We start from the raw sequence: 27,904 nt of genomic DNA on the forward strand, positions 1-27,904 counted from the left end.
CTCCTGTACTATTTGTATGAATAAACCTGAGGCAGGAAAAAAAAAAAAAAAAGAAAGTTTGAAGTGACCTTGACAGGTGCCAGGGAAGTAGGGAGGTAGGTATGATTGTGATAGAACTCCAGATGCACTTCTGCCCTGAACTGACACTGTTTGTAGCAAGTATAAGACTTCCTGGTCTTTGAGCACAGGGAAGCTGGCTGGGGTTCAAGGAATGCACCAGGATATGTGTTCTCTAGAATACCTTGGTCTACCTGCCTGAGTAGCCCACCTGACCCTGAGGTCCAATAGTCCTCAGCCTCACTGGGACAGGTTCTCATAACTGCTGGCCATATTATCTTGTATTTTCCTCTTTTTAACCATTCCTTGGGAGCTTTAAGGGCACTTTTTAAGGTACCCTTCAAATTAAAAGAGAAATATTAATTAAAAGGAAAGTATTAGGCCGGGCGCGGTGGCTCATGTCTATAATCCTAGCACTCTGGGAGGCCGAGGCAGGAGGATCGCTCGAGGTCAGGAGTTCGAGACCAGCCTGAGCAAGAGCAAGACCCCATCTCTACTAAAAACAGAAAGAAATTATCTGGCCAACTAAAAATATATATAGAAAAAATTAGCCAGGCATGGTGGTGCATGCCTATAATCCCAGCTACTCGGGAGGCTGAGGCAGGAGGATTGCTTGAGCCCAGGAATTTGAGGTTGCTATGAGCTAGGCTGATGCCACGGCACTCACTCTAGCCCGGGCAACAGAGCAAGACTCTGTCTCAAAAAAAAAAAAAAGGAAAGTATTAAAGTTCAAGAGCGCACTTGAAATATTTGTGAGAGTCTTTATCACAGCTAAGTTGGGTTTAGGTCAAATCAAGCAATTTAGGGTTAAAGGAGAAGGGCTGAATCTTCTCTCCTAGCTGTGTATTCTCATCAAAGAGGTACAGATTTTCCCTAAAGATGTTCATCCCATTAACGTTGATCTCAAAGCTGAATTTTAAAATTTGAAATCTCCCCTATTATCAGCTTTTCTAAGTGTGTGCATATGGTGGAGAACTCATGGGGCCCACATTACTTTAGTCCATAGGTCACTTTAGTTGCTAAAACATTACTACTGAGCTTAAAATTTAAAATTTTAAAGTATTGGACATTTTTATTTAGAATCATTAACTGTAAACTCATTTATTTCTGCACTGCCCCATGCCAGTAAGGGAATTAGAGATCATGTTTGTAGCTACTCCCTGGATGAAAGAAAATAGAAACGTGGGTCTCAGTTGAGTGCACCAAGCTGTCATGCTCATATCTGGTGCCAGCTGGTCACCTGTTGACAGTGCCAGCAGAGAGCTTGGGGACTAAATCCATCCTGTCCCTCTACATCCAACGTCAATAGACCATCTCTATCAGAACACCTACTCCCTGTGCAAGCCACTTCATTAAATAGAAAACCTCTCTTCTTAAGTGATGTCTAGTTATCAGCTTTCATTTTAATACCCAACAAATTAAAAACTACATTAACTTTGAGGCAGTATCTTTCCATTCCATGTTGTTTTAAGAGACACTCATCTTCTTGCAATAGAGAACATTTTGCCTCACAAACGCACACAGTTGAAAGGACGATGATAAAAATAAAAACATAAAAACAAAAAGACTCACTTCAAATGTCTTTATTTTATTCTCAGTGGGCATGTCTCCACCATGAGAGGGATAGGGAGAGGAAAAAGAAAGCTGGTCACCAGGACACTGTAAACAGCAAATGACACATCATTAGGAACACAGTCATTTAACAGACCAGGCTGAGAATACATCATTAACAACCCAGACAGAAGATCATCATCTTCCATCATCATTTGAAATTAAAAAGTACCTCCAAAGGAATTGTTTACTGCTTTGCCCGCAAAAAGTGCTACAAACAGTAAACCAAAGAGACAAAGCAGCCTTTAGCGGATTGTTAGAGCACTTAAGGAGGTGTAAATTGTAATTAGCCATATGCTAGACTTTCACAGCCCAATAAGAAATATGCCTGATGGTGCAGCATCTCTGTGGCCCAGTTTTTCAGGTCAAAAGCAGGATGGCTGTTGAGTAAGGAATAACCCAAAGAGAAAAGCTACAAAACTATTCCATTCTCTGGTTTCAAACACAACAGATGAGACTCTTTCTGCACGTTTGTGACAGCAGTCATGTTTCTGAGTTACCATATATGCCTAACCGGAGTTGCTGCCTTCAGAGTTGGGAGGGAAGGCCCCATTCAGCTAAAGTCCCAACCCTAAAATCATTGCGGATCTGGGGACACATCTATTCTGTTTACAAAGGAATCAGAGTGCAAATGTGTTATGAAAATAATGTTGTTCTATACCGATATTTCCAGATAAGAAAAAGTGGTTCAGAGATGGGGACCTATATATCAGAGAGTGATCTCAGGTGATGGAAAAAAAAAAGCACAAACTTTTGAAAACGTGGTTCTATGTACTCTGCTGACTAAATGTGTGACTTTCAGTGTGTCCCTTTAGGATATTATTTAACCTCCCATAACCTTAATTTGTCATTTTTATACTATGGGGTTGGACTCAGTGATTTTTGGAAAATGGCACTTAAAATGTGTGTGTGTGTGTATGCATGTGTGTATGAATGCATCCTCTCCTGTACCCTCATTTTTCTGAGAAATCCTATAACTTTCATTAAATTTGCAAAAGGTTAAGGGACTAAAAAAGGTGAAGGAAGAATCTTGGCCATGGTGGATTAACGGTAGGAGTGGAAAATGAAACTGAGAATAGAATATTCAGTCTTGTGCTGGAACAGATAATTTACAGGATTTGATTTGCTCTGTTTGGCTGAGAATAAAACACTCTTCTTATGCAAATGAAGACTGATAAAGAAGATGAGTTTATATTGTTTAAAAATGCAATATGATCTTTTGGCTCAAATAGCTGTATGCCAGTAAATTAAGGATTAATTTGGTTCTGAAAATCATGCAAATTCTCTTTGTGAATTTGTACATTAATGTAACTTTCTACTAAGTGATTTTCACTATAGGGAGATAAGATTTGGCTACATTCTTAAGAAAGACAAACATAGGGACAAGAGCGATTAGAACAAAGAAGACTTGATGGATACCATCCTCCTTTATAATCTACTTGGTTCATATTGCTATGTTTTGATTTGGGATTGATTTCAGAACCAGATAATAGAGCAAATGTGGAATTTCCATAATCTACAACACCCTCCTCCTTCTCTTTGCTTTCACCCCACCCATCCCATCCAGTACTGCTGCCAAGAGGAAAAAGTCTTCACTGGGATGCAAGTGTCACAAGGGAGAGACTTTGTCTGGTTTAACACTGTATTCTTATCACTAGTGTCCAGCACAGAGCAATGCTCACCAACCATTTGTTGAATGAATTCTAATACTAATGATTTTCAGAATAGTTTAGGATTAGTGACTCCTCCTTTCTGAACCTGAGAAGATCAAGTGTATGTATCAAACTTAAGTCTCAGAAATCTACTTTGGTTTCTAAAAGCAATGTAAATTTCTGGTTTTAATTTTTAAAGCCCAGTTGGGGTTGAGGCTCTTGATTAGATAGGTTATCATCAGCATCCTTGTGCAATACTCAACCAACTCATGTGGTTCAGGAAGGTCCAGTAAGCATCCATATTTTAATATTTTAAACTGTGAGGCACTTATTCCTGTATAGGGCAAATTTTCATCTATCCTACTGAATCATAGCCTCAATTTATTGACCCCATGAGTATAGCAAATTCATCATGTCAGTTTGTATTCCCTAGTTATATAACTCTCCTATGTAAGAAATAGCAGCAACAACAAAAACAATAACAATGCTGATGTTTTCATTAAAGATGGGCACTCAGGAATGAATTTGTTGAATTAAATGAATGCTCTATTATCTAAGCTCAGTGCCTCTTGGACAACATGTAAAATTGGACTCTTAGGAGCAAAACACTCTATATCTAAACATAGATATAGATAATTATCCAAACATAATTAATGGCTAATTTCCTCATATTTCATATCTCTCTACCTTTACTTCCTCAATTTTAGACCTAACTCTATTCATATTCTTTTGTTTTATTGCTAAGGTTTAAGACATGGAAATGGCCAATTTCTCCATATTAAATTTAGATTGATTTTAATATGCTTTTCACCCACTTAACAATGTTTTTAGAATGATACTTGTGTTGGTTTGGAAGACCAGATGACAGAGTCCTATCTATTTCACTGCTAATTCCACGTTCTTTTTGCTTCTCTTCCCTTTGTCTTTTGCTCCGTCCTCCCAGACATCTACCTACAAAATCTCCTGGCTCCCCTGTGATCTGTTTCTTCCCATCACATTTGCTGTGTTTATATCAATTTAATATTGACAGAGGTATGTGTATTTGGCTATCTTTATTAAGGTATGTTGCTGTGACAAACTAAATAAATTATCTCAGCACGAATGGAGGTTTATGCAGAGGGAGAAATGTTCTTCAGATTTTTTAAAAAGGCAGTACCTCTGGGTACATTTAGGCTGGTATAGAACACTGACTTCCAAGGATCTGAAACAATATGTAACATACATGAGGTCTATTATCTCACACACCAGATTTCAGTAGCCATCTGGGATACGAAATTACTAATGAAACAAAAGACATGACACAGTGGTAAGGTGCACAGGTTTTGTAACTAAAAAAAAATATGATAATGATTGATTATATTTGCAATTTACCAAATAAAGTTAATCTTTTCTTCTCTCATGGACCAAAGAGTATATATTTGATAAACACCAAATTCTAAACATTATTTTAACTTTTTTTTATCATTTAAAAAAACCGAGATGTGCATTATTTTTGAGCTATAAAAGAAAGATATAGGTACTATAAAATTATGGTAGAAAAGACTTAAAAAGAAAAATGAGGAAAAAATGGTTAGATGGGGAAAATATGCTCTCAAAATGGAACTCTTTGCTAAGAGCCACAGATGCAATACCTTGAACCTCTGGAGAGCTTTAATTAGGCCAGCTCTTCCTTGAGCGCATGCTCAGAAGCTCTGGCGCTGACTGTAAATTAGGGCAACTAAATCCAGCAGGGGCCCGGGTGGGTTAAGGGGGAAGGGCAGAATCTTAAAGGGGCAATGACCATTTAAAAGAGCAATGCCTGCCAGCCCCACTATTTCTGTTATAGGACCCTCAAGCTGCCACCACAAACCTACCCCACTTTCTGTGTTCTCTATCTCAGTTAACAGCACCTCCACTCTCCCAGTCTGGTTACAACGACTAAACATGGGAGTCATTCATGATTTCATGATTTCTCCTTTTTTGGGGCCTGGAAAATTAAATCTGTCAGTTTTTACAGATTTTACCTTAAACTTGACTTCACTTCTCCATTCCTCTTATTGTTCTGGTTTAAGCCCTCATTGAGTCCTGCCTGGGCCATTAAAATAGTCTCTCAGCTTGATTTATATGCATTTTCCACTGCTGCCAAATATCTTTTAAAAATCACAGCTCTCCAACTCAAAATTCTTTAGTGGTTCCCCATCACCTGTAGGAAAAAGCTCTCTTTAGCACTGCATACCTGGCCTCTATCAACCCATGAGACCTCATTTCAGATACTTCCCAGGTTGCACTCTGTTCTCACAGTAATCAATTGCTTCTGGCATATGTGTCCTCATTTAAGGTAAATTAAACACTGAATATATACAAGAGTTTTTGGCCCACTTAAAATATATGCTTTTAGGGAGTAAGATGAAATAATCCAATATCTAATTAATACTTAATTTCTTATTTTAACTATATAAGATATAAAATATTAATTTATAATTTTTTTTACTCTAACACACCATAATTTCAAAGAAAAATTCTCAAAAGTTAGAAACATGATTCTCTTACTAGTATAGAATCAACCCATGTCAAAGATTTTATTCCATCAGTAATTGATGAGGGAACAAGTAGGATGGTAAGCTGGTTCTAAGAGCATTTGAAGAAATCATTATTAATAGAAAAAAAGAATGCTAGAATAAGATTGCTACATTAGATACAAAACCAGTTAGTGTACCATAAGGCAATGAAGTCATAGATTCTCTCTCCTACTGAACATAACTATTTACATCTCTACCACACACACACACACACACAAATCTACAAGTTGACATGTCACTTCACAGTGTCTGGGCTTTTATTAATGGTAAATATCAAACTCAAACAAAGGTAAATTCTCCTATAGAATTAAATAATCCTGGACAGACCTGTTAAACAAGGCTTCATTACTAAATCAAAAGAATGTACCATCCTCTTCTTGCTTTCTTATTATTTCTAAGTTTAGGATAATTTTTCTTAAATCAAAAAACTTCACATGAGTCTTCTACATCAGTGTTTTTGGTATCATGATAGTCACTTCTTGAGTCAATTAACAAAGTTTTCCAGAACATAACATCTTTATATCCTTCTAGGTTTTCTCAGATAAAGTACTCTTGGAATTTTGTGTAGGTTCTTATATGGTTTGAAAAGAAGATAGATATATTAAATAATTATAAATACTGTAAGAAGTATAAAGTTATATGGATGTTAAAAATGTAGGAGTAGCTACCAAAATAATAATAATGTAATTTGTACATTATTAATAATAATCCCCAAATAGCAAGAGAGAGAGGCAGTATAAAGATAGCTTTAAAAATCCAACAGAAAGGAAAGAGAGAGAAGATGGTAAATAGAAAACACAAAAGAAGCTGGTAGAAATAATTTCTCATATAACACTCATAATAGATACAATGGATTTAACTCACCTATTAAAAAACAGAGACTACCAAATCGGATGGAAAAAATGTCCTCCTTGCATAAACATGCTGCTATGGTCTGAATGCTGAATGTCTGTCTTAATCTGTCTGTGCTGCTGTAACAGAATACCACAGATTTGGTAATTTATAAAGAAAAGAAATTTATTTCTCACAGTTCTGGAGGCTAGGAAGTCTAAGATTAAGTTGCTGGCAGGTTTGCTGTCTGGTGAGGGCTGCCTCGTTCAGAGGAGAGAAACACTATGTCCTCACAAGGCAGAAGGTGGAAGGGCAAAGGGGCAAAGAACTCCATTGTCACGCCATTTTAATAAGGGCACCTAATCCCACTCATGAGGGCAAAGCCCTCATGACTCAATCACATCCCAAAGGCTACACCTCCCAATATTACACTGGGGACATATAAATTTTGGAGGGGACACATTCAAACCATAGCATTCTGTCCCTGAGCCCCCCCAAATTCTTTGCCTTCTCATATACAAAATACATGCATTCCATCTCAATACCCCCAAAGTGTTAAGTCATTCCAGCATCAACTTTAAAGTCTAACGTCCAGAGTCTCACCTAGATATCATCTAAATCAGATATGGGGGAGACTCAAGGCACAATTCATCCTGAGGCAAACTGCTCTCTAGCTGTGAACCTGTGAAATCAAACAAGTTATGTGCTTTCAAAATCCAATGGTGGACAGGCATAGGATAGACATTCTCATTCGAAAAGGGAGCACCAGGCAGGAAGGAAGGGGTAACAGGTCCTAAGTAAGTCCAAAACCCAACAGGGCAACCCTGCCCATGGCATTGCTAGGCACAGCTCTCACCTCAGCTCTCACAGGTTGGAGTTGGCTACACATGTCCCAATACTATTGCACTGGGGACACCAGAATTTTGGAAAGGACACAATGAAACAATGGCAGTGTCCCCCCCAAATGCATATGTTGGAACCTATTATCAAATGTGATAGCATTAAGAGGTGTGGCCTTTGAGAGGTGATTAAGTCATGAGGGCTCCACCTTCATGGATGGGATTAGCGCCCTCATAAGAGGCTCCAGAGAGCTAGCTCTCTTGTCTCCTGCAGCCATGTAAGGATGCAGCAAGAAGGTGCCATCTTTGAAGCAGAGAACAAGCCCTCATCAGACAGCTAGTCTACTGGTACCTTGATCTTGGACTCCCCAGCCTCCAGAATTGTGAGCAATAAATTTCTATTGTTTATAAATTACCCAGTCTAAGGTGTTTTGCTATAGGGGTCTAACGGACTAAGATATATGCCTAAAATAGAAAGAAACTAAAAGGATGAAAAAAAACATGACGTAAGAATATACAAGGAAAATACAAATAACAGAAAATGTGATGCAGCAATATTGACATAGATAAAATAAAAATTGAGATAAAAAGCATTTTTAAAAGCTATTTCATCATGATAAAAAGAATGACTTAATTTTATGAACATACAGAGATAAAAAGAGAACTTGATAAACTCAAAAATGATAATAATTTGGAAGATTTTAATACATTAATTAAAAACTGATATATTCAGCAGAGAAAAATTCAGTAATAATATCAACTACTTGAATAAAATTAATAAGGTTAACCTAATAGATATACAGATAACCTTGCACCCAACAAGTAGAAAATATGTTATTTTCAATATACATGGAACATTTTATTAAAATGAACACATACTAGGTCACAAAAAATTCAAACAAATTTCCAAGATTTACTATAATTTCCATCCACAAAGCATTTAAATTAATAATCAACAAAAAGATGGTTAAAAAACAGCAATAAACTTTAATTGGAAACTAAAAAAACTACACTAAAAATAGCTCATTTGTTAAGGAGGAAATTACAATGCCATGAAATATTTAAAACTAAAGACAACAAAGATACCACATGACAAAACTTGTGGGATAAAGAAGTAGTACCTAGGGAGAATTACAAGTCTTGAATATAATTATTCTTAAAAAAGGAATGCTGAAAGCAAATAAGCTAAACTTTCAAGTCATTTAACTAGTAAAAGAATTACAGAGTAACAAAAGTGAGTAAAAGAAAGGAAAATTCATATAATTCATGAAATAGAAGACAAAGAAATACAGAAAAAAATCACAAAACAAAATTGATTGTTTAAAAAATAATAAGTAGACAAACCTCTGGCAAGACTGACTGGAACAATAATGATGAACAACACTAAGAATGAAACATGGGACATAAACACAGCTAGAACCTGATTTTTAAAAGCCCTAAGAGGACAATATGAACAATTTATTCTAAAAAGAATAGAAGAACTAGATAAAATAGAAACATTTCCAGAAAAACACAACTAAAAGTGGTTCAAGAAGAAATGCAAAGCCATACAAACATATACAGGTATAGATTTACATATATATTTATATCTATACATCTGTAATAAAGAGATTCCCCCTGAAAAACAAGCCAAGTCCAGATGGTTAAAGGACAGTTTACCAAACACTCTTGCTATGAAGCACTATAATCTTACTGCCAAATGCAGACATGGGCAGTAGGAAAAAAAATTATAGGCCTATCTTACTAATCATAGATGTTAAGTTCCTAGACAAAACATCAGCAAATTAAATTTAGCAGTAAATAATAATATCATGACCAAGTGGGATTTATTCCAGTAAAGTTCAATATCAAAAAACCTATTACCCGAATGCACCAGATTATCAGATTCAAGAAGAAAAAAATTAAGATCATGTCAATAAATGCAAAAAGCATTTGTCAAACTTCAACATTTATTAACAATGAGAATTGTTAGGAAACAGCCAAAAAAGAAAATTTCTTTAACTAGTACCTATACAAAAGATATTTCCTTAAAAGAGCAAAAATAAAAATCTGTGAGTTTAGTTTCCAACCCACTGATACATTCAACTACCTTGAGCATTCATTGAATTGCTAAAATAAGAAAGTAGGTAACCAGTAAAGGGTAGTTACCAATGAACTACAAAAGGCATCACAATTAACGGAGAATTTTAGAAGCATAACAAGGATTCTGGCAGGACAAGGATAATAGCTGGTCACCATTTCCATTTAATATTGCATCCAGAATTATGGTCTGGACAATGGAATACTACACAGCTGTTAAAAAACCAAAACAAATTAAAACAAACAAACAAACAAACTTAGGAAGTGGAGGCATGAGGGGACTAAGGCAGGCGCCAAGCGTTCCTGAGCCTGCCACGTCTTTCTCCACTTTCCAGCTGGCAAACTGCCATCTATCCTTTAACTACCTGGGCAGCCAACACCTCCTGCCTCATCGCATGTCCTTTGTACCTCGTGCATACTTCTAGAAGCAGATGTTCCTCACGGTTTTGCGACAGTTTGCTTATCTGTCAGTGTACCTAACCCACCGCCAGCGCACAGAGTGGGACTGGAAAGAAATGCTGCCCAGCACTTTTCTTTGACGGCTCTAGAACTGCCCGCGCCCCTGCATGAAACCGGTTTGTGCGAAAGGACAAACAAGGCCGAGACGCGACCAGGCCAGCGGCAGCTGTCGCGCGCCCACCGCAGCTGGGGCCGCGGCTCGCACAGCGGCGTCCCGGTTTCCCCATCGGGAGGGCGCCGCGCGCCCCCGCGCACTTCCTCTTTCCTCTTACTCTACGCGGCGTCGACTGCCATCCCTCTCGCCGCCCCGCCCTAAAAAAGAACAGCGTTTTTTCTTTCTTTTTTTTTTAATAAAGGGGCGCCCTGCCCGGGCTCTCCAGCGCCCTCCTCGCCCCTCGCCCCCGGCCGCCGCGACTGCGCGCCCGCTCCCCGCCGGGAATCTGCCCCTCGCCCCCCGCCCGGCCGCCCGCGCGGACGCTCCGCCCCGGCCCCGCCGCCCGCGCTCCCATCCCCGCCCCGGCGGGGCCGAGCGGCGCCGGGTGCCGAGGGGCTCGCGCGCCTCGCAGGGCTGAAGGGCCGCGCCGGGGCGGGCCGGGGCGGGCGGCAGAACGGGCGGCCGGGCGAGGGGCGAGGCGCGGGCTCCTGCGCGCGGCCCGCCATGGACGTGGAGGAGGCGTTCCAGGCCGTGGGGGAGATGGGCATCTACCAGATGTACTTGTGCTTCCTGCTGGCCGTGCTGCTGCAGGTGAGTCCTCGCCGCCCCGGCGGCCCCGCTTCCCTCCCCGGGGCCTCCCAGACCGCCGGGCCGAGGCTCTGCAAACACCCGAGGTGTGGCGAGCGCCTGCCGAGACGCCGCGCGGTGGCCTGGGCCCCGGCAGCGCCAAGGTCGCCGGCGGGCCTCGGAGCTTCTCTGATTCTGCCGGGTCCCCCCACCCCGCCACCTTGAGTGGTGGAAGGAGTGTATGGGCAGAGGTGCTGCAGCCGGTGTCCTGGTTAATAAGGATGCAAAATTGCATTACCTGTAATAAGCTGTTGTTACCTGAAATACGCTGCAAATTTGAAAGGGAATTGTCACCGTAACCTGTGGCACTATCACCTTGGAATCTAGGACACGGAGACAGCCCTGATAACCTGCAGACAAAAGGTCGATCTAGGACCGCCTTCTTCAGCTCTGAGTATCTACTTGCCAGCTTTTCCTCGGTTTCAGGGACTTACTATTTCAGGGCCTTTTAGGATTTCTCTGTGGTTTAAGTTCGGCTGGGTCATTAAGCCCTGCAGCAAGCCTTGGGTGGAGACTTTTATAAGCTGAATAGTCTGTCCACAATGTGTGGTTATCAAATGGAATCACTTCTTCATTGTACAGAATTCTCAGAACCTACTCCAACACCTCAGCCTAAAAATGTGGGTTCCATATGTTAACGGTCTCTACAGATCAACTTTTCCAGGCAAGAGTTAGTCCTCCTTTGCCAACTTAAATGGCTCATTTGACATCAGTTGTTTCTCTCAATATTCTAAAGGCACTTCATTCACAAATCCTTTATTAGTGTCTACTGTGTGCCAGCCATTTTACTCATTCTTTTAGTCAATACATTTCATGAGTGCCTAGGAAGTGCTGAACACAGGCTGCAGGGGACAAGTCAAAGTCCCTGCCCTCATGAAGCTTGAGTTCTAGTGGGGTGGGTGGGGCAGGCTGACGTTAAACAGGGAACTTAGAGTTAACTTGTGATGATGATAGTTATTCTGCAGGAAGTACAGGGTGGTCCTAAGTGTAACCACCAGCTCACATGTTGCTTAAACTTTGCATAAGGCAATGACTCAACAGGAAGATGGTGGAAAACAGCGGTTGACTTACTGATTAAATGTTTGAAAGTTTGATTCATTTCATCACCAGCCAGAAAAAATGGTTGAAACAGCGGACTGATATCTGGAGTCAGTTCTTTCTCTAGCAGAACAGGAACAGTCCTCAGTTCACAAATATGCGATATTCTGAAGTGCTTTTCAGTTTGTTGTTTCAGCTCTATTTTTTTCCTCCTGTTTTTTGGCTCATGCTTTTACATCAGATGTTTTAGCTTCAAAAGCACTTTCCTTAGGGAGAAAAAATGTTCATGCTGAGTCACAAAATAGTGTTTTAATACAGAGAAAATAGAATTGCAACCATGAGGCCTGATCTTTATTTATAACAGTTTCTTTGAGGAAATTCTTTTTCTGTTCTAACCGTGAAATCCAGGGCCATACTCCCTCTCTGAGCAATCCCAGCTCCCTACCTCCCTACCCCTACCCTCCACTTCTTCTGTTACCATCTTCTTACCTGCCTAGCCAGGGATCCAGCAACTTATAGTAAGTTTGTCTTGAATGGAATGTGGTACTAAAAAGACCAGTGTTCTGAGTTTGGGAATTGTTGAGTTCCCTCACTTACTTTTGTTTATGGTTGACCCAAGTGGTTAGAATTTGGAACCAAAAGAGTTGCAAGCCCATGAACTTGACTGTTCACTAAACCTTGGCTGACATATGGTCAGTATTTGCTGTACAAGGACCAGGCTTTGGAGAGTTGGGAATGAGTGACTGTTTATCTTGTAGGTGCCGGCTGGGGAGGTGCCCTGTAGCTGTGCCTATACCAATGGAGGAGATGCCCCAGTCCAGGCAAAAGTGAATCCTTCACAGCTGCTACATGTTTATGAGTGCTCCATCCCCCCATTGAGCTACATGATCCAGTGGTTGTAGAGCCACCTGGAGATGTCCTAGGTATTATACCAAGTGGAGGTCCCCAAAGACCTTGCTACCAAGTCTGTTGTTGGAGATGTTTTGGGCTAGGGGAGCTGGCCTATGGAGTGGAGTACTGAGGGGTCCCATTACACAGTTGTATCATGTTTTCATCAATCTTGGGTGGAGGGGTGCTTCCCCCAACAGAGGCAAAAATAAGAAGCCCTTTTCACAGAGTTAAGTGGATGGAGGTTAATGTGTATCTGCTTTTAAAATCAAAGGACTTTTCTTGCCATTGTCCAAGGAAGATACAGAGCAACTGCACGGCAACACTGCCAGAGAGAGGGAGCCTCTGCTTCAGCAGAAACCTTTTCCCCATCTGCAGTTTGATGGTGACTAACCCCAGCCAAGGGACACAAAACTAGAGGGATGGAGATAGAATCTTTTTACATATACCTTCTTCTGCGATTATTATTATATTTTAAAAATGGTGTTAGCTTCCTTTACTTCAGACACATCTAAGTTCAAACTAAGGACAAAACCACATACCAGAAAGCCAACTCTAAAGGTCTTTAGGTTAACTGTTGTCTTGAATTATTGATACCATCATGTAGATCATCAAAAGTTACTTCACTATCCAATTTCTTTTGTCTAGGAGACTTATTACCCTCACATTCCTTGCAAACACTACCTTTGGCATCTCGATAGTGGTTACCTTTTAGGTAAATAAAGAATAGATGCAGATTTTGTAGATACCTCTTCAGCATGATAACATGCAAATACCCTGATAATAGCAGATTTGTGGTTGATAATAGCATATATGTGGTTTTAACATTATACACAAACAAAAAGTTAAAGGAAAATATTGCCTTATGTAAAAATGATCAACTTATGAATAAGCAATGAGATTTACAATTTTATAGTTAGAAAAATTCTTACCATCAAAATATGCTTGCCCTCCCTAGGGTCAGAGCTATTTGTGGCATTTAAATATGAATAATTCTATTTAGTTTATGACAGTTTCTCTCTTCTGATGATTGTTCTAAGTTTATACCATCATCACTATTTTGTGTGTGTGTGAGAGAGAGAGAGAGAGAGAGAGAGATTGTTTTCTAGGCTGTCTGGAGGAGGAAGGTTGGAATACAATTTGCTGTTTCTTAATGCCACAAACCCAAAACGGACCCTACTTCTTTGTTCTAAGCCAGAAGCTCCAGATCCTTCACTTTTCTCAGGATTATGAATTGTAGGTTGTAGTATAATTTGCACAGAATTAAAACATCCAAATCCTACCACTCTGGGAAGCTGAGGCGGGAGGATTGCTTGAGGTTAAGAGTTTGAAACCAGCCTCAGTAAGAGTGAGACCCCATCTCTACTTAAAATAGAAAGAAATTAGCCAGGCAACTAAAAATAGAAAAAATTAGCTGGGCATGGTGGTGCATGCCTGTAGTCCCAGCTACTCGGGAGGCTGAGGCAGGAGGATCGCTTTAGCCCAGGAGTTTGAGGTTGCTGTGAGCAAGGCTCAGGCCATGGCACTCTAGCCTGGGCAACAGAGTGAAACTGTCTCAAAAAAAAAAAAAAAAAAAGAATTAAAACATCTATTAACTACCAGGAACATGTAACCTGTAACAAGCATGAGTTTCACCAGCAAAATTGTGATGCTGTACTGTGAAGCTCATCTTAAGGAGCACTATTCTGGTGTTCTAGAATGCATTATTTTTATGTAAACTCTTAGTAACCCCAACCTTATTTTTCAGACCCTAGAACTACCAGTGCATTAATATTATTCATACAAAAAATATCCTTTCCTTGCATCTTAGAAAGTGGAATGATTGAATAGGAATTTTGCAGAAGAGGAAACTATAGTAGTCAACACATAAAAAGATGTTTAACTTCAGTGGTCATCTGGGACAGGCATATTAAAATGACTATGAAATACCATTTCACACTTAATATTAGCAAACAAACAGTCTAACAGTACAAGTGTGATGAAAATGAGGAGAAATAGAAACTACCCCACTTAGAGAACAATTTGGCACCATCTAGTAAAATTAAAACCCAATGTTGAACTCCTAGGTGCATACCCTACTTTATCTCTTGGACTTGTACATCAGAAAATATGCATACGATGTTTATTGCACCATTGTTTGTAATAACAAAAATTAGAGACCACCTTGATGACTTTCAAAAAGGGACTGGATAAAATGTGGTATAAATTCGATAGACCACAATGGCTAAAATGAATGAACTAGATCTATATACAATTATATGGATGAATTTCTAAAACAATATTAGATGAAAAAATAAGAGTGATACAATGTGACATATTCTTAATACAAATTTTAAAAATGCAAAAAATAATACTGTATTTGGCTTATGAATGTATGACACAGTGTAGACATATAAAGATCTACACTCAATTCATGAGATTGGTTGCTTGGGAAGAATAGAAAGGAGTGGGCTTGGGGAGGGCTACAAAGGAGATTTCGTCTGTATCTGTAATATTGTATTTTAAAAATCTGGAGTAAATATAATAAAATGTTATCATTTAGTAATTATTACGGTGAGTTCATGAATCTTATTTGTTTTGCTTTTTCATGTTACATTTTTTTGGACGGGCATGGTGGCTCACACCTGTAATCCTAGCACTCTGGGAGGCCGAGGCAGGTGGATCGTTTGAGCTCAGCAGTTCAAGACCAACCTGAGCAAGAGCAAGACCCCATCTCTACTAAAAATAGAAAGAAATTATATGGACAGCTAAAATATATATAGAAAAAATTAGCCGGGCATGGTGGCGCATGCCTGTAGTCCCAGCTACTTGGGAGGCTGAGGCAGAAGGATTGCTTAAGCCCAGGAGTTTGAGGTTGCTGTGAGCTAGGCTGACACCATGGCACTCTAGCCTGGGCAACAAAGTGAGACTCTGTCTCAAAAAAAAAAAAAAAAAAAAAAAAAAAAAAAAAAAAAAAAAAAAAAAAAAAAAAATTTAAGTGAAAAAATGGTAAAAGGAAAGAAGATGTGCATATCTAGGAGAGAATACTACTCTTTGCTCTATCAGAATTATGGCTCATTCTTTTTTATTGATCCTTAAATTAATTATGGCTGTGAATTACAGTCATTTAATGCAGGAGGGTTAGGTAGAGTTTTATTCGGGGTGTTTATTAAACTTTATATAGAATGCTACCACAACTTGCCTCCCCTACCTGCTTGCACTTGTCACCATGTCCCTTTCTTCACAGGAAAGTCATAGGAAGACTACCTTTTGATGAGGTATGGTTGAGGTGATAGCTGGTTCTTCTAATCCCTACCATAAGCAGGTGATGAAGTTCACACCATAAACATTAGTGAAGAATTTATTGTGTTACAGTCATTACGACCAGCTCTCATGTCCCTGGGTGTTCTCACCATCTCCAGGGGTTCAGCCATGATGGGAACCTGTGGCATTCGTAAGAGTTTGTCTATCATGACTCTAAAACATGTGACCAATCTACCAGGATTCTCTGCTAGTTTGAGCAAGTTTTATGTTGCTCCTACGTAGGGCTCAAATTTTGGTTCTGAGGAGCTTAGATCTCCTGTGGGTTTACGATGATGTGGGGAACATTTTCCTGGTGTTCCTTCTACCAGTTTGGGTGGGTGAGACACCCACCACCCATCAAAGAGACCAAACCCGTACTTGACCCTTCAGGAAAGCTTGTCCATAGACAGATACTGCCCCCTGGTGTAATGCAGATGAAGTTGCAAATTTATTAGACATTTCCATCTAGGGAGATAGTGGAGATACAGGAGGCCTCCAGGTGGTTTAGGGAACTCCTTTGGGCCTGGAACATCTTAAGAATTGGGATGTGCCTTGGAAAGCAACTAGCTGTCGTCTCTGCAGCACCCGCATCCCCAGAGGCATGCCTGGCAAGGCCAACCACCGCGGTTTAACTTGTACCCTGACAGAGAAGGTATTCCCTTTCAATACAGCATAAAAAAAGTCATTAAAGTCACGGAGACAGGAAATGTGAGTATGGCACAAAGAACACTAGACTTGAGTGCTGTGCCACTCTGCAACAAGATGGCTGAGTGAATTAGGCTAGTGACTCCTCACTCTTTATTGTGTGTTTGGAAATGGCTAGATCCGAAAGTTCAATTTTTTTTGCAAGTTTAGGATTTCTTAAAGTTGCCCAATGCCCTGCAATCAATTGGCATTATGTCAGTGCTGACTTTGAGGTTTTAAGAATACTAGCTTGGTTCATCACCACAGTTAGAGGCTGCCTTAGGAGAAAGAAGCCATCAAACCCAAAGATGCGCATAGCTCGGGACTCCCCTCTCTGAATTCTTTGACCAAATGCTCAAACAAACTTATGACTGCATTCCTGGGAATCATATAGTACTCAAGAAATCATATAGTACTCTACAATATGATGATTGTAGAAAATAGAGAAAATATAGAAAAGGAAAACATCACCAGTGCTTCTACCACCCAGAAGTAAAACATGCTCATGTTTTCGTGTGTAGCCTTCCAGACTCTATTGTATAAATATGTACATTTATCTTTTTTGCAGAAACGTGTGTTATAACCCGATTTTGTCTCTCAGCAGTGTTGTGAATGCCTTGCTGTGCTCAAGGGGAACTATGTATTTTTTAATGGCTGTAGCATAGTATTTCCATATATGGCCATACCATAATTTGCTTATTTAGTTCTGTGTTGCATATATTTGCTGATGCTTTTTCAACATCAAAAACCTTCACAGCCCATGGCATTGGGTTGTTCTTTTGTTCTGGCCTTGCCAGTTGATTGTTTACTACTCTTCATAAGCCCAAACTTCTCCTGCTTCCATTGCTCTCATTCTTCCCATATGCTCTTTATCCCAACTTCATGAGTAAAATAGAGGTTACTTGGTGTAAGTTTCCCAAATATTCTTTACTTTTACTTCAGAATTTATTTTTATCCTCAGTTATCATTAGGTTTCCCCAGTGAAATACCTTCTCTGTGAGGGCACACGTTCAAGAGGAAGACAGACTCCAACCCTCTTTCCAGGGATATCTTCTCACCTTTGTTCTTGATTCTGTGTTAGTCCATCAATTGCTTCTAATCCTATCTCTTCCTGCATTCTCTGACATCCCAAAGAATAGCCTGCACAGTAGATTTAGGTACTTACTATGTATAAGTGGTGTTAAATAGCATTAACTCATAAAGTGAAAGGGTTATTTCCTTTCTGAGTCTTTTTTAGTTCTGTTTATCTAAGGAGAAAGTCTCTTTGGTGCTAGGCTAGCACTTCTCAAAATATTTGCACATATTTCTGTTTTAACAAAGGAAATGAACTGGAATTAAAGAATTAAGGGAGGTTCAGACTGGCAGAAAACCTTAGTTAGAATTTAATAACATTATTCTGCTTTATTGTATTTATTATTCATTTTCTTTTAAAACTTCTTTTTAGATTATAAAACATTTCAAATGGAAAAGTACAGAGAATAATACCACAAGCACATATGTACCTACTTCTAGATTTAATAAATGCAGATACTTTGCCATATTTGTTTAAGGTTGTGTAAGTTGTAATTTAACCAGAGAAGCAGGAAGCAGGATCCCCTAGGATGGAGATGTATATATGTGTATATGTGTGTGTGTGTATGTATGATTATATATATATATGTAATTGATGAATCATTCATTATGGAGATTTGACCACATATACTCTGTGGGAGCTGGTGCAGCAGTCTTTGTAAGGCTGTTGTGTTTCTGTGTGATGTTGGGGCTTGAAGTCTACAGGGCAGGCAGTTGAGAAAGGAAAATAGTATTAGGTTATTAAGCATGAAATGTCCGATTACCGCAAGTACTAAGTTTGGCAATTGATATCTCTGACATTTTACTTTGCCACTTCTTGTTTTATTTTTATTGTGAAGGTGCGTCCTCGTTCTTTCAAATGCATGGTTTGGCTTATGATTATCTTTCAAATTTTTTTAGAGCAATTTTTGGGAAACCATAGATAAGTAAAAAAAATCGTGTTATTTTCAAGTAAGTGTTCCATCGTGGAATTAATGCTCAGACAGCTTGAAATATCAACAAAGTGTTTGGGAAGGATGTGGCTAATGAACGTACAGTATGTCAATGGTTTGAGAAGTTCTGTTCTGGTAATTTTAATCTTGAAAATGAGCCATGTGGGCGACCTGAGACCAAGATGGGTAATGATGAGCTGAAAGCTGTAGTGGAAGCGACCATCTCAACCTACGTGTGAATTAGCAGCAAGGTTTGACATTATTATTCCAACAGTATTGCAGTATTGGACCATTTGAAACAAATCGGCAAGGTAAAGAAGCTGGATAGATGGGTACTGCATGAGTTAAACGAGCGTCAGAAGAGAAATTGTCTCGAGGCTTGGCTTTCTTTGCTGTCACGACATAAAGGTGAGCCATTTCTACATCATATTGTTACGTGTGATGAAAAATGGATTCTATTTGATAATCACAAGCACTCGGCACAATGGTTGGATAAAGACGAAGTACCAAAACACAGTCCAAAATCAAATACTCATCAAAAAAAGCTAATGGCGTCTGTTTGGTGGTCCAGCGCTGGTATTATCCAGTGCAGTTTCATAAAACCTGGTCATTTGATTACAGAGGATGTCTACTGCAACCAGTTGGATGAAAAGATGAGGATGCTTACAGTTAAGCAGCTGAGATTGGTCAGTAAGACAGGCCATGACAATAAAATCACCTTTGATTTTTTTCCCCCTCTATTTCCCTTGAAAAAAGATTTGGCCCAAAAGTTAAGTGGTTCCTGTTCTTGTCCTGGTTTTGCTATTAGTGTTATATGTAACTTTGAGCAATTCATTTAATCACTCTGTATCTTATTTTTCCTACTTAAAAAATAAACATAACCATGACTTCACAGCACAAGATATTGTGATGAGATAATTTATAGGAGATTTTTGGGTTTCCTGAGAAGTATTATAAAAGCTTATAATGGTATTAATATAAAATTACTTTTAAAACCTTCATTTTTGAAACTTTTAACATTTCAGTCCCTTAGTGCATGTTAGTCATTTTTCTAATTATAATTACATTGAAAGGGGGAAAATAATCCAACCATCTGTGGCACTTGTTCTCCTTCCCTGGAGGTAGAGCCAGAGAAGATAATGATTTATTTGAGATGTTGTTAGTCCCACTTTGAAGGAGAATGGATGGTGGTTTCTCATTGTGGCTTTAAGGCCCATCTGCTGATGGGTGTGATTTCATTAGACAAAAACATGTGGGTGAATGTGTACATGGGAGTTGTAGAGCAATAGTGGAGAGAAGAATGAGAGAGTATTTTTTATTTCTGGGGGAAAGGAGCAGGATGTGAGCTGTGTGAGATTGTCACAGCCAAAGATGGCAAACCAAGGAAAACCACCCCTACATTCTGTGTGTAGGTGGTTCGTCCCTCTGACTAGTTAAGTGCTAAACCATCTTTGACTTCCTCTGATGGTATGACCCATGTATGTGGCTCTGGTATAAAGGACCTGACATTTATCTTTATGTAGAGTTTAAGCATCACTTTTCTGACCTAAACTCTCATGGTGCCCCATTCATAGCATTTGTCAAACAGTATCATTATTGCCTGCCTACTTTGTCTCCCTTGTGGTTAGCAAAGCCATGCATGACCATGGGTGTCAAAGGAGACAAAACGGCTGACACCTTTTTATTGAGGCTGGTACTACATAGACGAATTTCCAGTTTCTGACTCTTCTGGTGACATAAAGCTGTGGCCCTGTGTGTTCTGTTGAGGGCCTTGGATGTATGTGTGTGTGTGAGCGTGTGCACAGGGTGGGCGAGGGAGACATTGTGAAGGGTGGAAGGAGGACAGAGAAATTGAGAAAGGTGGAAAGTACTTATTTTGCCTACAGATTGCTAGGAAGGAAACTGGTTAGTATTGATTAATACAGATAATACCGATTAACTAGGTTTCACTGTTCCCCACGTTTGAGTAAGGGGATAGATGAACAAACACCACTTTGTTTTTGTACTGTTTTCTCCAAATTGTAGTTTCTACCGAGAACGGTGGCCTTCATAATGAAACATGCCTCAGATTAGAACATGCTTTGGAACATCTCCTTTTTTTACCTAGAATGTTTATCCTAGAACAATCCAGATAAAAATATGATGTGTTAATATATATTCAATAGGAACTTTGAATCATGCCTGGTACATAGTTAGCACTGTAGAAGCACGTGCTATTATTATTAGTGTTCCACCCTTGTCACTTAATCATTCACTTGTTGAGTGTGTAGGCCCTGGGTTATTTGCTTTAGAAGTCCAAAAGTGAATCACATACAGATCCTGCCCTCAAGGAGAGTATATTCCAATAGGAAAAAGAAGCGAATACATAAATATAATGCAGTGAAGAAAATGATACGTGTTTTAGGAAAATCTAGGTGAAGCTTTGGGGGTGAGCAGAAAAAAGCAGGAAAGGACTTCTGGAGGGGCTGGTGAGGAAGGCAAGCCTGCAAGGAAGGCTTCAAGGAGGAGGTGATATCTGAGCTGCCTCTTGGAGGGTGGGAAAAGCTCAAACATCCACAGCGGAAAAAATGCCTTCCAGATGAAGTGGATGGTATGAACAAAGGTAGAAAAGAGCACATTTAGAGAGAAAATGTGACTGATTTGCTTGGCCTGCTGGAGGACTCTGTGTTTTTTAGAACTGTGTTTTGAGTTCTGAGTTTCCTTACCCCATGTTTTTTGTTTCTTTATACCCATTAATTAAATTTCAGCAGATTATAATCAGGAGGGGCAGGTACTAAATGGGTGAAGATGACTTTGTGATTATAGCTGCTGCAATGTGTAATTGATCTGTTCCTGTAATTATTCAGGGTTTTATTTTTATATGCTGATTGCCTCCTGTCCTAAAACTTCCATAATAGTATGCAGGTAGGGGCCTGGAAGCATATAAGTCTAAGACCATGTTTTCCTTTCCATTTTATAATAAATCATCCATACCTACGGACCTATGGTAGCTTTACACCTCTCCAGAAAGGCCCACCATAAATTGACTCAAAATAGATTGGGACCACTGATAGCCTCTCAGCCTTACCCCAAGTGGAAAGATCCCATCTTGGGTTTTACATTGGCTTTCTGTGATGACACACACTGTGTGAGACTTCTTTTTCTCTCCTTGACAGTGATCCCATCACCTACTGGTGTTAAATGACTCTGCATTTGGCTCTTTGGCTCTTTGGCTCATCCACTGAACAGCCACATACAGCCCTACAGAATGATGTGAAGGAGCACCCCCGGCTGGGAGTTCTTTGCCCAGTGCAGCTGAAACTGTTGGCAAGTCTCTCCACCTTTTTGTGCCTCAGTCAGCTCATCCATCCAGTGGGCCTGTTACTATGTGCTGTCGAGAAATCACATACTTTGTATTTTTTAAACACTTATTTTGCTTAAAGGTATTTTAAGACATCAAGTTAATAAGTTAATAGGGATAGTTTCTTAAGTAAGATTATCTCACTCAGGAGCAGACTAATTATGTGTTTGCTTAATAAATGTTAAAGTTGAAATAATCATCCAACAGTGATAGCTAATCTAAATGGAAACCTATAGCATAACAAGACTGCGTGGGGCTTGACAGTGTATAAACCTAAGTGTGAGTAGCTGTAAAGCCCAGAACAATCAGAGACAAATGGCACATGTGTTCAATGAATATTTCTTGAATGAAAGGGTGAAATTTTTTTAGAGGGGGAGGACAACTATGATTATATTAAATCAAGTTTAAATGTAGCTGAAGGTTATGAAATGAATATCTATACCTGGGATTTTGAATTTCTTTAAATCTTATGAGTTGTATATCATATTTTAAAATAGTACCTCCTATTTTATACATTTTATGCTTTCCTGCTTTAATAAAGCAATATTATATATATTGTTTTCTGAGACACTTAACTACGCTACAAAAAGTCTCTTGTTTAGATTATGAATCCCAAGGTCAATCTAGTCCTAGCTCCCTGAAGAATGCTTATCTGAGCTGAAGATACAGTGTTGAAAAGGAAATAGCTAGAATTTTAGTCTTTAAATCAGAGCCAATAATGTGCACCTCCCATACCTCCGCCCCCGCGAATCATATAAATGCAGAGATCAGACACATCTCAAAGAAGGAAAAGGCTATAGAAAGGTATTTTCCTTTACAAGTGGGATTGCTGATGGCTTTGTTCATAGTAGATCATGAAGCTTCTTTTTCATGTTTTTCCCCTTTGTTTCTGATGTGGCTCATTTCTGTAGCTCACAAAAACACAAAAGCGAGAAACTGATCTTTCAAGGTTTGCAGGCCTACTATGTGAGTTTTCAATGTAGATGGCAAAGGTCTGCAGTGTTTGGTTATGTGTGTTTGCTCTTTCAGCTGTACGTGGCCACGGAGGCCATTCTCATCGCTCTGGTTGGGGCCACACCGTCGTACCACTGGGACCTGGCAGAGCTCCTGCCGAATCAGAGCCATGGCAACCAGTCAGCTGGTGAAGAGCAGGCCTTTGGGGACTGGCTCCTGACAGCCAACGGCAGCGAGATCCATAAGCACGTGCATTTCAGCAGCAGCTTCACCTCCATCGCCTCCGAGGTAACGTCCGGCCATTCTGATCAGTACACGATGTTTCTCTTTGTTCGTGTGGAACCACTCTTTTTTTGCCGTGTTGATTGAAATTTCAGCCACACCTTCAACTAACTTTCTAGTAAATTTAAGAGTTAAAACTTTTAATGTATTAAAGGAGAATATCCTATGAAAACACATTGTTTATACCTCTTGCTACACATGGGAGAAGCCTAAATCTTACTAAACTACTGAGATGAAATAAGGTAAACTCCAGAAGAGCCATACTTTGATTGTGTGTTCTTTAGAAAAATGAATTAATAGGTTCATCTCTTTTTATTACATATGTAAAAATTAACAAGTAAAGAGTGAGAAATGTAATGACCCATCTGTACCATCCATGGTTTATTTTTATTCCAGGCCTGTGTGCAGGCCACGTGAGGCACCTGGAGTGTACAGTATAATATACAGATAGTACCTACCTAACATGGGCAGGAAGCTTTATTTTCAAGGGGGCTTTGCTGGCCGAAGAGAAGGTTCTAGTCCTTCTGAGCCAGCCAGAGTTAGGGAAGCCTAGGGTACACAACCTACCGAAGAGAAACCCCAGACAGGAGGGGCAGAGCTCATGTCCAGCTGGAAAGCACTGGGCCTGGTTCCTAAAATGTTGAAGTACTCCTGTCTCCTTTACCTGCTCTGCATAAGCTGTCACCACCCTGGTGCTGCCCTTGGGCCCTATGATCCAGTTAATAGGGTAAATTCCTGGTACAGCAGGGGCCTCTCAGACCCTTGCCAGCTCTCAGTTCTGATTGCCAAGCGAGTCAGCTTCCTCTCAAATCCCTTTGACCACTCTCCTGCAGGGACAGCAGAGTGCCTGCCAGATGTCCTGCTCTCATCCCCAGTCCAGGCCTGGAAACCACCCACCTCTGTGTGTGTCTTTCTGTCTGGACCATGGCTTACCTGTGGTTGAATATTTGGATTATCACCCTTTGGGTGGGGCACACTAAAAACAGAGGAGACAGGCGGAGAGTGATAATTGGTTGGCCTTTCCTTAGGAGTCCCCCATGGGAAGAGATAATTACTAGATCAACTTTTCGAGCAATTGCCAAAGCAGCATTTCTGACAACAGTCCAGTGGTGTCACCCCTCCCTCAGAAACCTCCAGTGATTCCACACAGAACACAGCAGAGACCCTACAAGTGATGTTCAGGACCCTTCACACTTCACAGCTTGGTCCAGGTGTACTTTTCCAGCCCTAGCCTGTACTTCCCCCTGCCCTCCCTCCTCTCAGTGGTATTTACTGTTTCCCACACCTGCCCTGAGCTCTCTGCCTCAACTGGTATCTGTCAGGAGTGCCCTCACCACCCACCCAGCCTCTACCTGGAGAAACCCTAACCTGCCCTCTGAGGCTCACTCTCAGTGTCTCCTTCCCTGGGAGTCTTCCCAGCCCACTCCCCAGAAGTAAATACGCTTTTGTTTCTGCTCCAGCAACATTTCGTTTGTACTTATGTTACAGACTATTGTTTGTGGTTCACCTCTGTTTTCAAAAAGTCCTTTGAGGTCAGAAACCATGTTTTGATCATCTTTTTATCTCCATGGCCTATAGCACCCACCACCACCACTACTAACCGAGTAAAATGACAAGTAGCTTTGTTCAGTGATTACTGTGTGACGGGCATTGTGATAAATGAATCAGCTCTTAACTCATTTAATTCTCAAAATAATTCTGTGAGGTGGGAATTATTTTTTACATTTTACAGATGAAGAATTGGGATTCTTGAGGTCATATTAGCTAATAAGGGCAGAGCTGAGATTTGAACCTAAATTTGTCTGACCTCAGAAGCCTGTGCTCTTAATTGTTATGCTTTTTAGGAACCTCTCCAATCCAAATTGGTATTCACACCTCTTAGGTTCTTTTTGATAGATAACAGTAGTTGAAGAATTTTTAAAACATTTTTTATTTGTAAATAAATTCAAACTGAAAGAAATATCAAGAATAGTACAAAGAATTTAATCCCCTTATTTCCTTTAGTTTCATCTATTGTTAATAGTTTGCCTCATTGGCATTGTTTTCTCTGTTTTTTTTCCCAAGCCACTTGAACGGTATATGCACTAGTGTTCTTTTATGCCAAGTATTTCAGTGCATATTTTCTAAAAAATAGGACATTGTCTTATAAACCACAGTACAGTGATCAACTTCAAGACATTCAACATTGATACCGTAGTTTTATTTAAACTATACCCACTTGGGTTATGCCATCTATACCCACTTTTGTCACTTGACCCAGTAACATCCTTGATAGCATTGTTTTTTTCTTCTCATGTATTAAATATGTTCAGAATCACATAATACCTTCAGTTGTCATGGCTCTTTAGTATCCTTTGACCTTCAGCCTTTTTTTTTCTATTTTGTAACATTGATATTTTTAAAGAATCCATAACTCCTGCCTTTTTCAAATTAAGAATGTTCCCCCTTTGGGGTCTGTCTGATGTCTTCCTTCAGGTTGATTATGCATCCCAAGTCAGAATAGTACATGAGTAATGTTGTCCTTCTCAGAGTATTACGTCTGGAGACACATGATATCCATCTGCCCCTTTTTGGCAATGTTAATTTTGATTATCCATTCCATGTATTGTCTGATTTCTTCCCTGTATAGTTACTATTTTTCCATTTCAAGGAATAAGAAAACTGTGGGGAATCACTCTCAGCTTATGTAAATTTTCTGTTCCTTATCAGAACCATCCTCTCTTTTAATTTAGCATCCACTGATGACTCTTGGGTGAACCAATCTAGACTGTGATGTCTGCAAAATGACTATTTCTTAACTCCAGCACTTCCTCCACGTTTACCAGCCTGCATCCTGCTTTCTACTGTAAGCAAGACCCCTTTCTTCTCCCTTCTCTGTCTATCTTTTTATCTATCTACCTACCTACTATCTATCTATCTGTCTGCCTATGTACCTATCATAGGTATGTACTCATGGATTCCTATTCTTTTCAATGATTTATAATTTATTACAGCTATTAATTATTTTGGTACACAAATTACCACTAATTTACCAGTGGGAACCTATTCAAGGTAGCTCTTGAGTCCTTTTTCTTTGATTAAAATTTTTATTTTGAAATAATTTTGGATATACATGCAGTTGCAAGAAAGAATACAGAGAAATTCTATGTATCCTTTACCCAGTTTCTCCTAGCGGTAGCATCTTCCAAAACCGTGGTATAATGTCCCAGCTAAGGTATTGACAGTGACATGGCTAAGACACAGAACATTTCCATCATTGCAAAGATCCCTCATGTTGGCCTTTTACAGCCACACCCACTTCTCTCCCATCCCTCACTCTCTTCCTAGTCCCTGGTAACCACTAATCTGTTCTCTTATCTCTAATTTTGTCATTTTAAAGATGTTGTAAAAATTGAAACAGTACTGTAGAAGCCCTTTGGGATTTGCTTTTTTCACTCAGCATAATTATCTGCAGATTCATCTAGGTTTAGTTATATTACTGTAGTTATGGAAGAAGGCTTGGAGTGGGGAAGACTGATTCCTGCTACTTTCTTCTTTTTCAAAAGTGTTTTACCTATTTCAGTTCCTTTGTCTTTCTGTATAAGTTTTAGAATAATTTTGTCTATATCTACCAAAAACTCTTTTTTGGATTTTGATAGGAGTTATGTTAAACCTGTCTATCAATTTGCAGAGAATTGACATCTTCATTATGTTGAATCTGCCAATACATGAACATTGCGTTATTTTAAGCTTCTTTGGTTTCTTTCAGCAACATGTTTTAGTCTTTAGCATACAAGTTCTGAACATGTTTTGTTAGATTTACACCCAAGTATTTCTCTCTCTCTTTTTTTAAGCGATTGTAAATGGTATTGCATTTTATTAATAAATTTTGGTATCTACATCATCATTGCTAGTATAGAGAAATACAACTGATTTTTGTATGTTGATCTTGTATCCTTTGCCCTTAATTTTCTTTTTTGGGAGTTTTAAAATTAGGAATTTAGTTTTTTTAAAAAATAGTCATAGGGCTATTCAAATACTCTGTTTCATATTGGGTGAGTTGTGGTAGTTTGTGCTTTTCAAGGAATTGGTCCATTTCATCTAAATTGTCAAATTAATTCTAGAGACTTTTTGGTCCATTTCAGCTAAGTTGTCACTTACTAATTCAAGGGGATTTTTGAAGATTCTTTGGGATTTTTTTAGACAGTCATGTCAAAAATAGAGAAAGTTTTATTTTTTTTCCATTTCCAGTCCATATGCCTTTTGTTTCCCTATTGCTCTGGCTAGAACTTCCAGCACGGTGTTGAATGAAATGGTAAGAACGGACATTCTTACCTTGTTCCTGATCTTAGAAGGAAGCTGTGTCTTCTTGGTGAATTGACTTTTAATCATTGTGTAATGTCCCTCCCTACCCTGATAATTTCCTTTCTTTTAAAGTGTACTTTATCTGATATTAACATAGCCAGTTCTTTGATTAGTATTAGCATGATGTATTTTTTTTTCCTCCTCCTCCTTTCAACTTGCCTATATCATTTTATGTGAAGTTAGTTTCCTGTAGGCAGCACATAGTCCAGTCAGGTTTTTTAA

At 39.4% G+C, this 27,904-nt stretch overlaps 1 protein-coding gene across 4 annotated transcripts in view; it reads left to right on the forward strand.

The window, feature by feature from the left end:
* The first annotated feature begins 10,679 nt into the window (after positions 1–10,679).
* The window catches only part of SLC22A15 (solute carrier family 22 member 15), a 69,642-nt gene continuing 52,417 nt past the window's right edge, over positions 10,680–27,904 (forward strand). For 3 of the 4 annotated variants that reach the window (XR_006734045.1, XR_006734046.1, XM_045546898.1), the window contains exon 1: positions 22,957–23,344. Coding sequence is in view for 2 of the 4 variants with exons in the window: in XM_045546898.1 (XP_045402854.1) it covers positions 22,973–23,344 (372 nt within the window). In the remaining 2 variants the exon portion in view is untranslated. Of the gene's footprint in view, positions 10,832–22,956; positions 23,345–27,904 lie in introns of those variants that run through there. The other variant, XM_045546899.1, reaches the window with a different exon arrangement.

This window comes from Lemur catta, chromosome 3 (genome assembly GCF_020740605.2).
Source record: "Lemur catta isolate mLemCat1 chromosome 3, mLemCat1.pri, whole genome shotgun sequence".
Lineage (NCBI taxonomy): Eukaryota > Metazoa > Chordata > Mammalia > Primates > Lemuridae > Lemur > Lemur catta.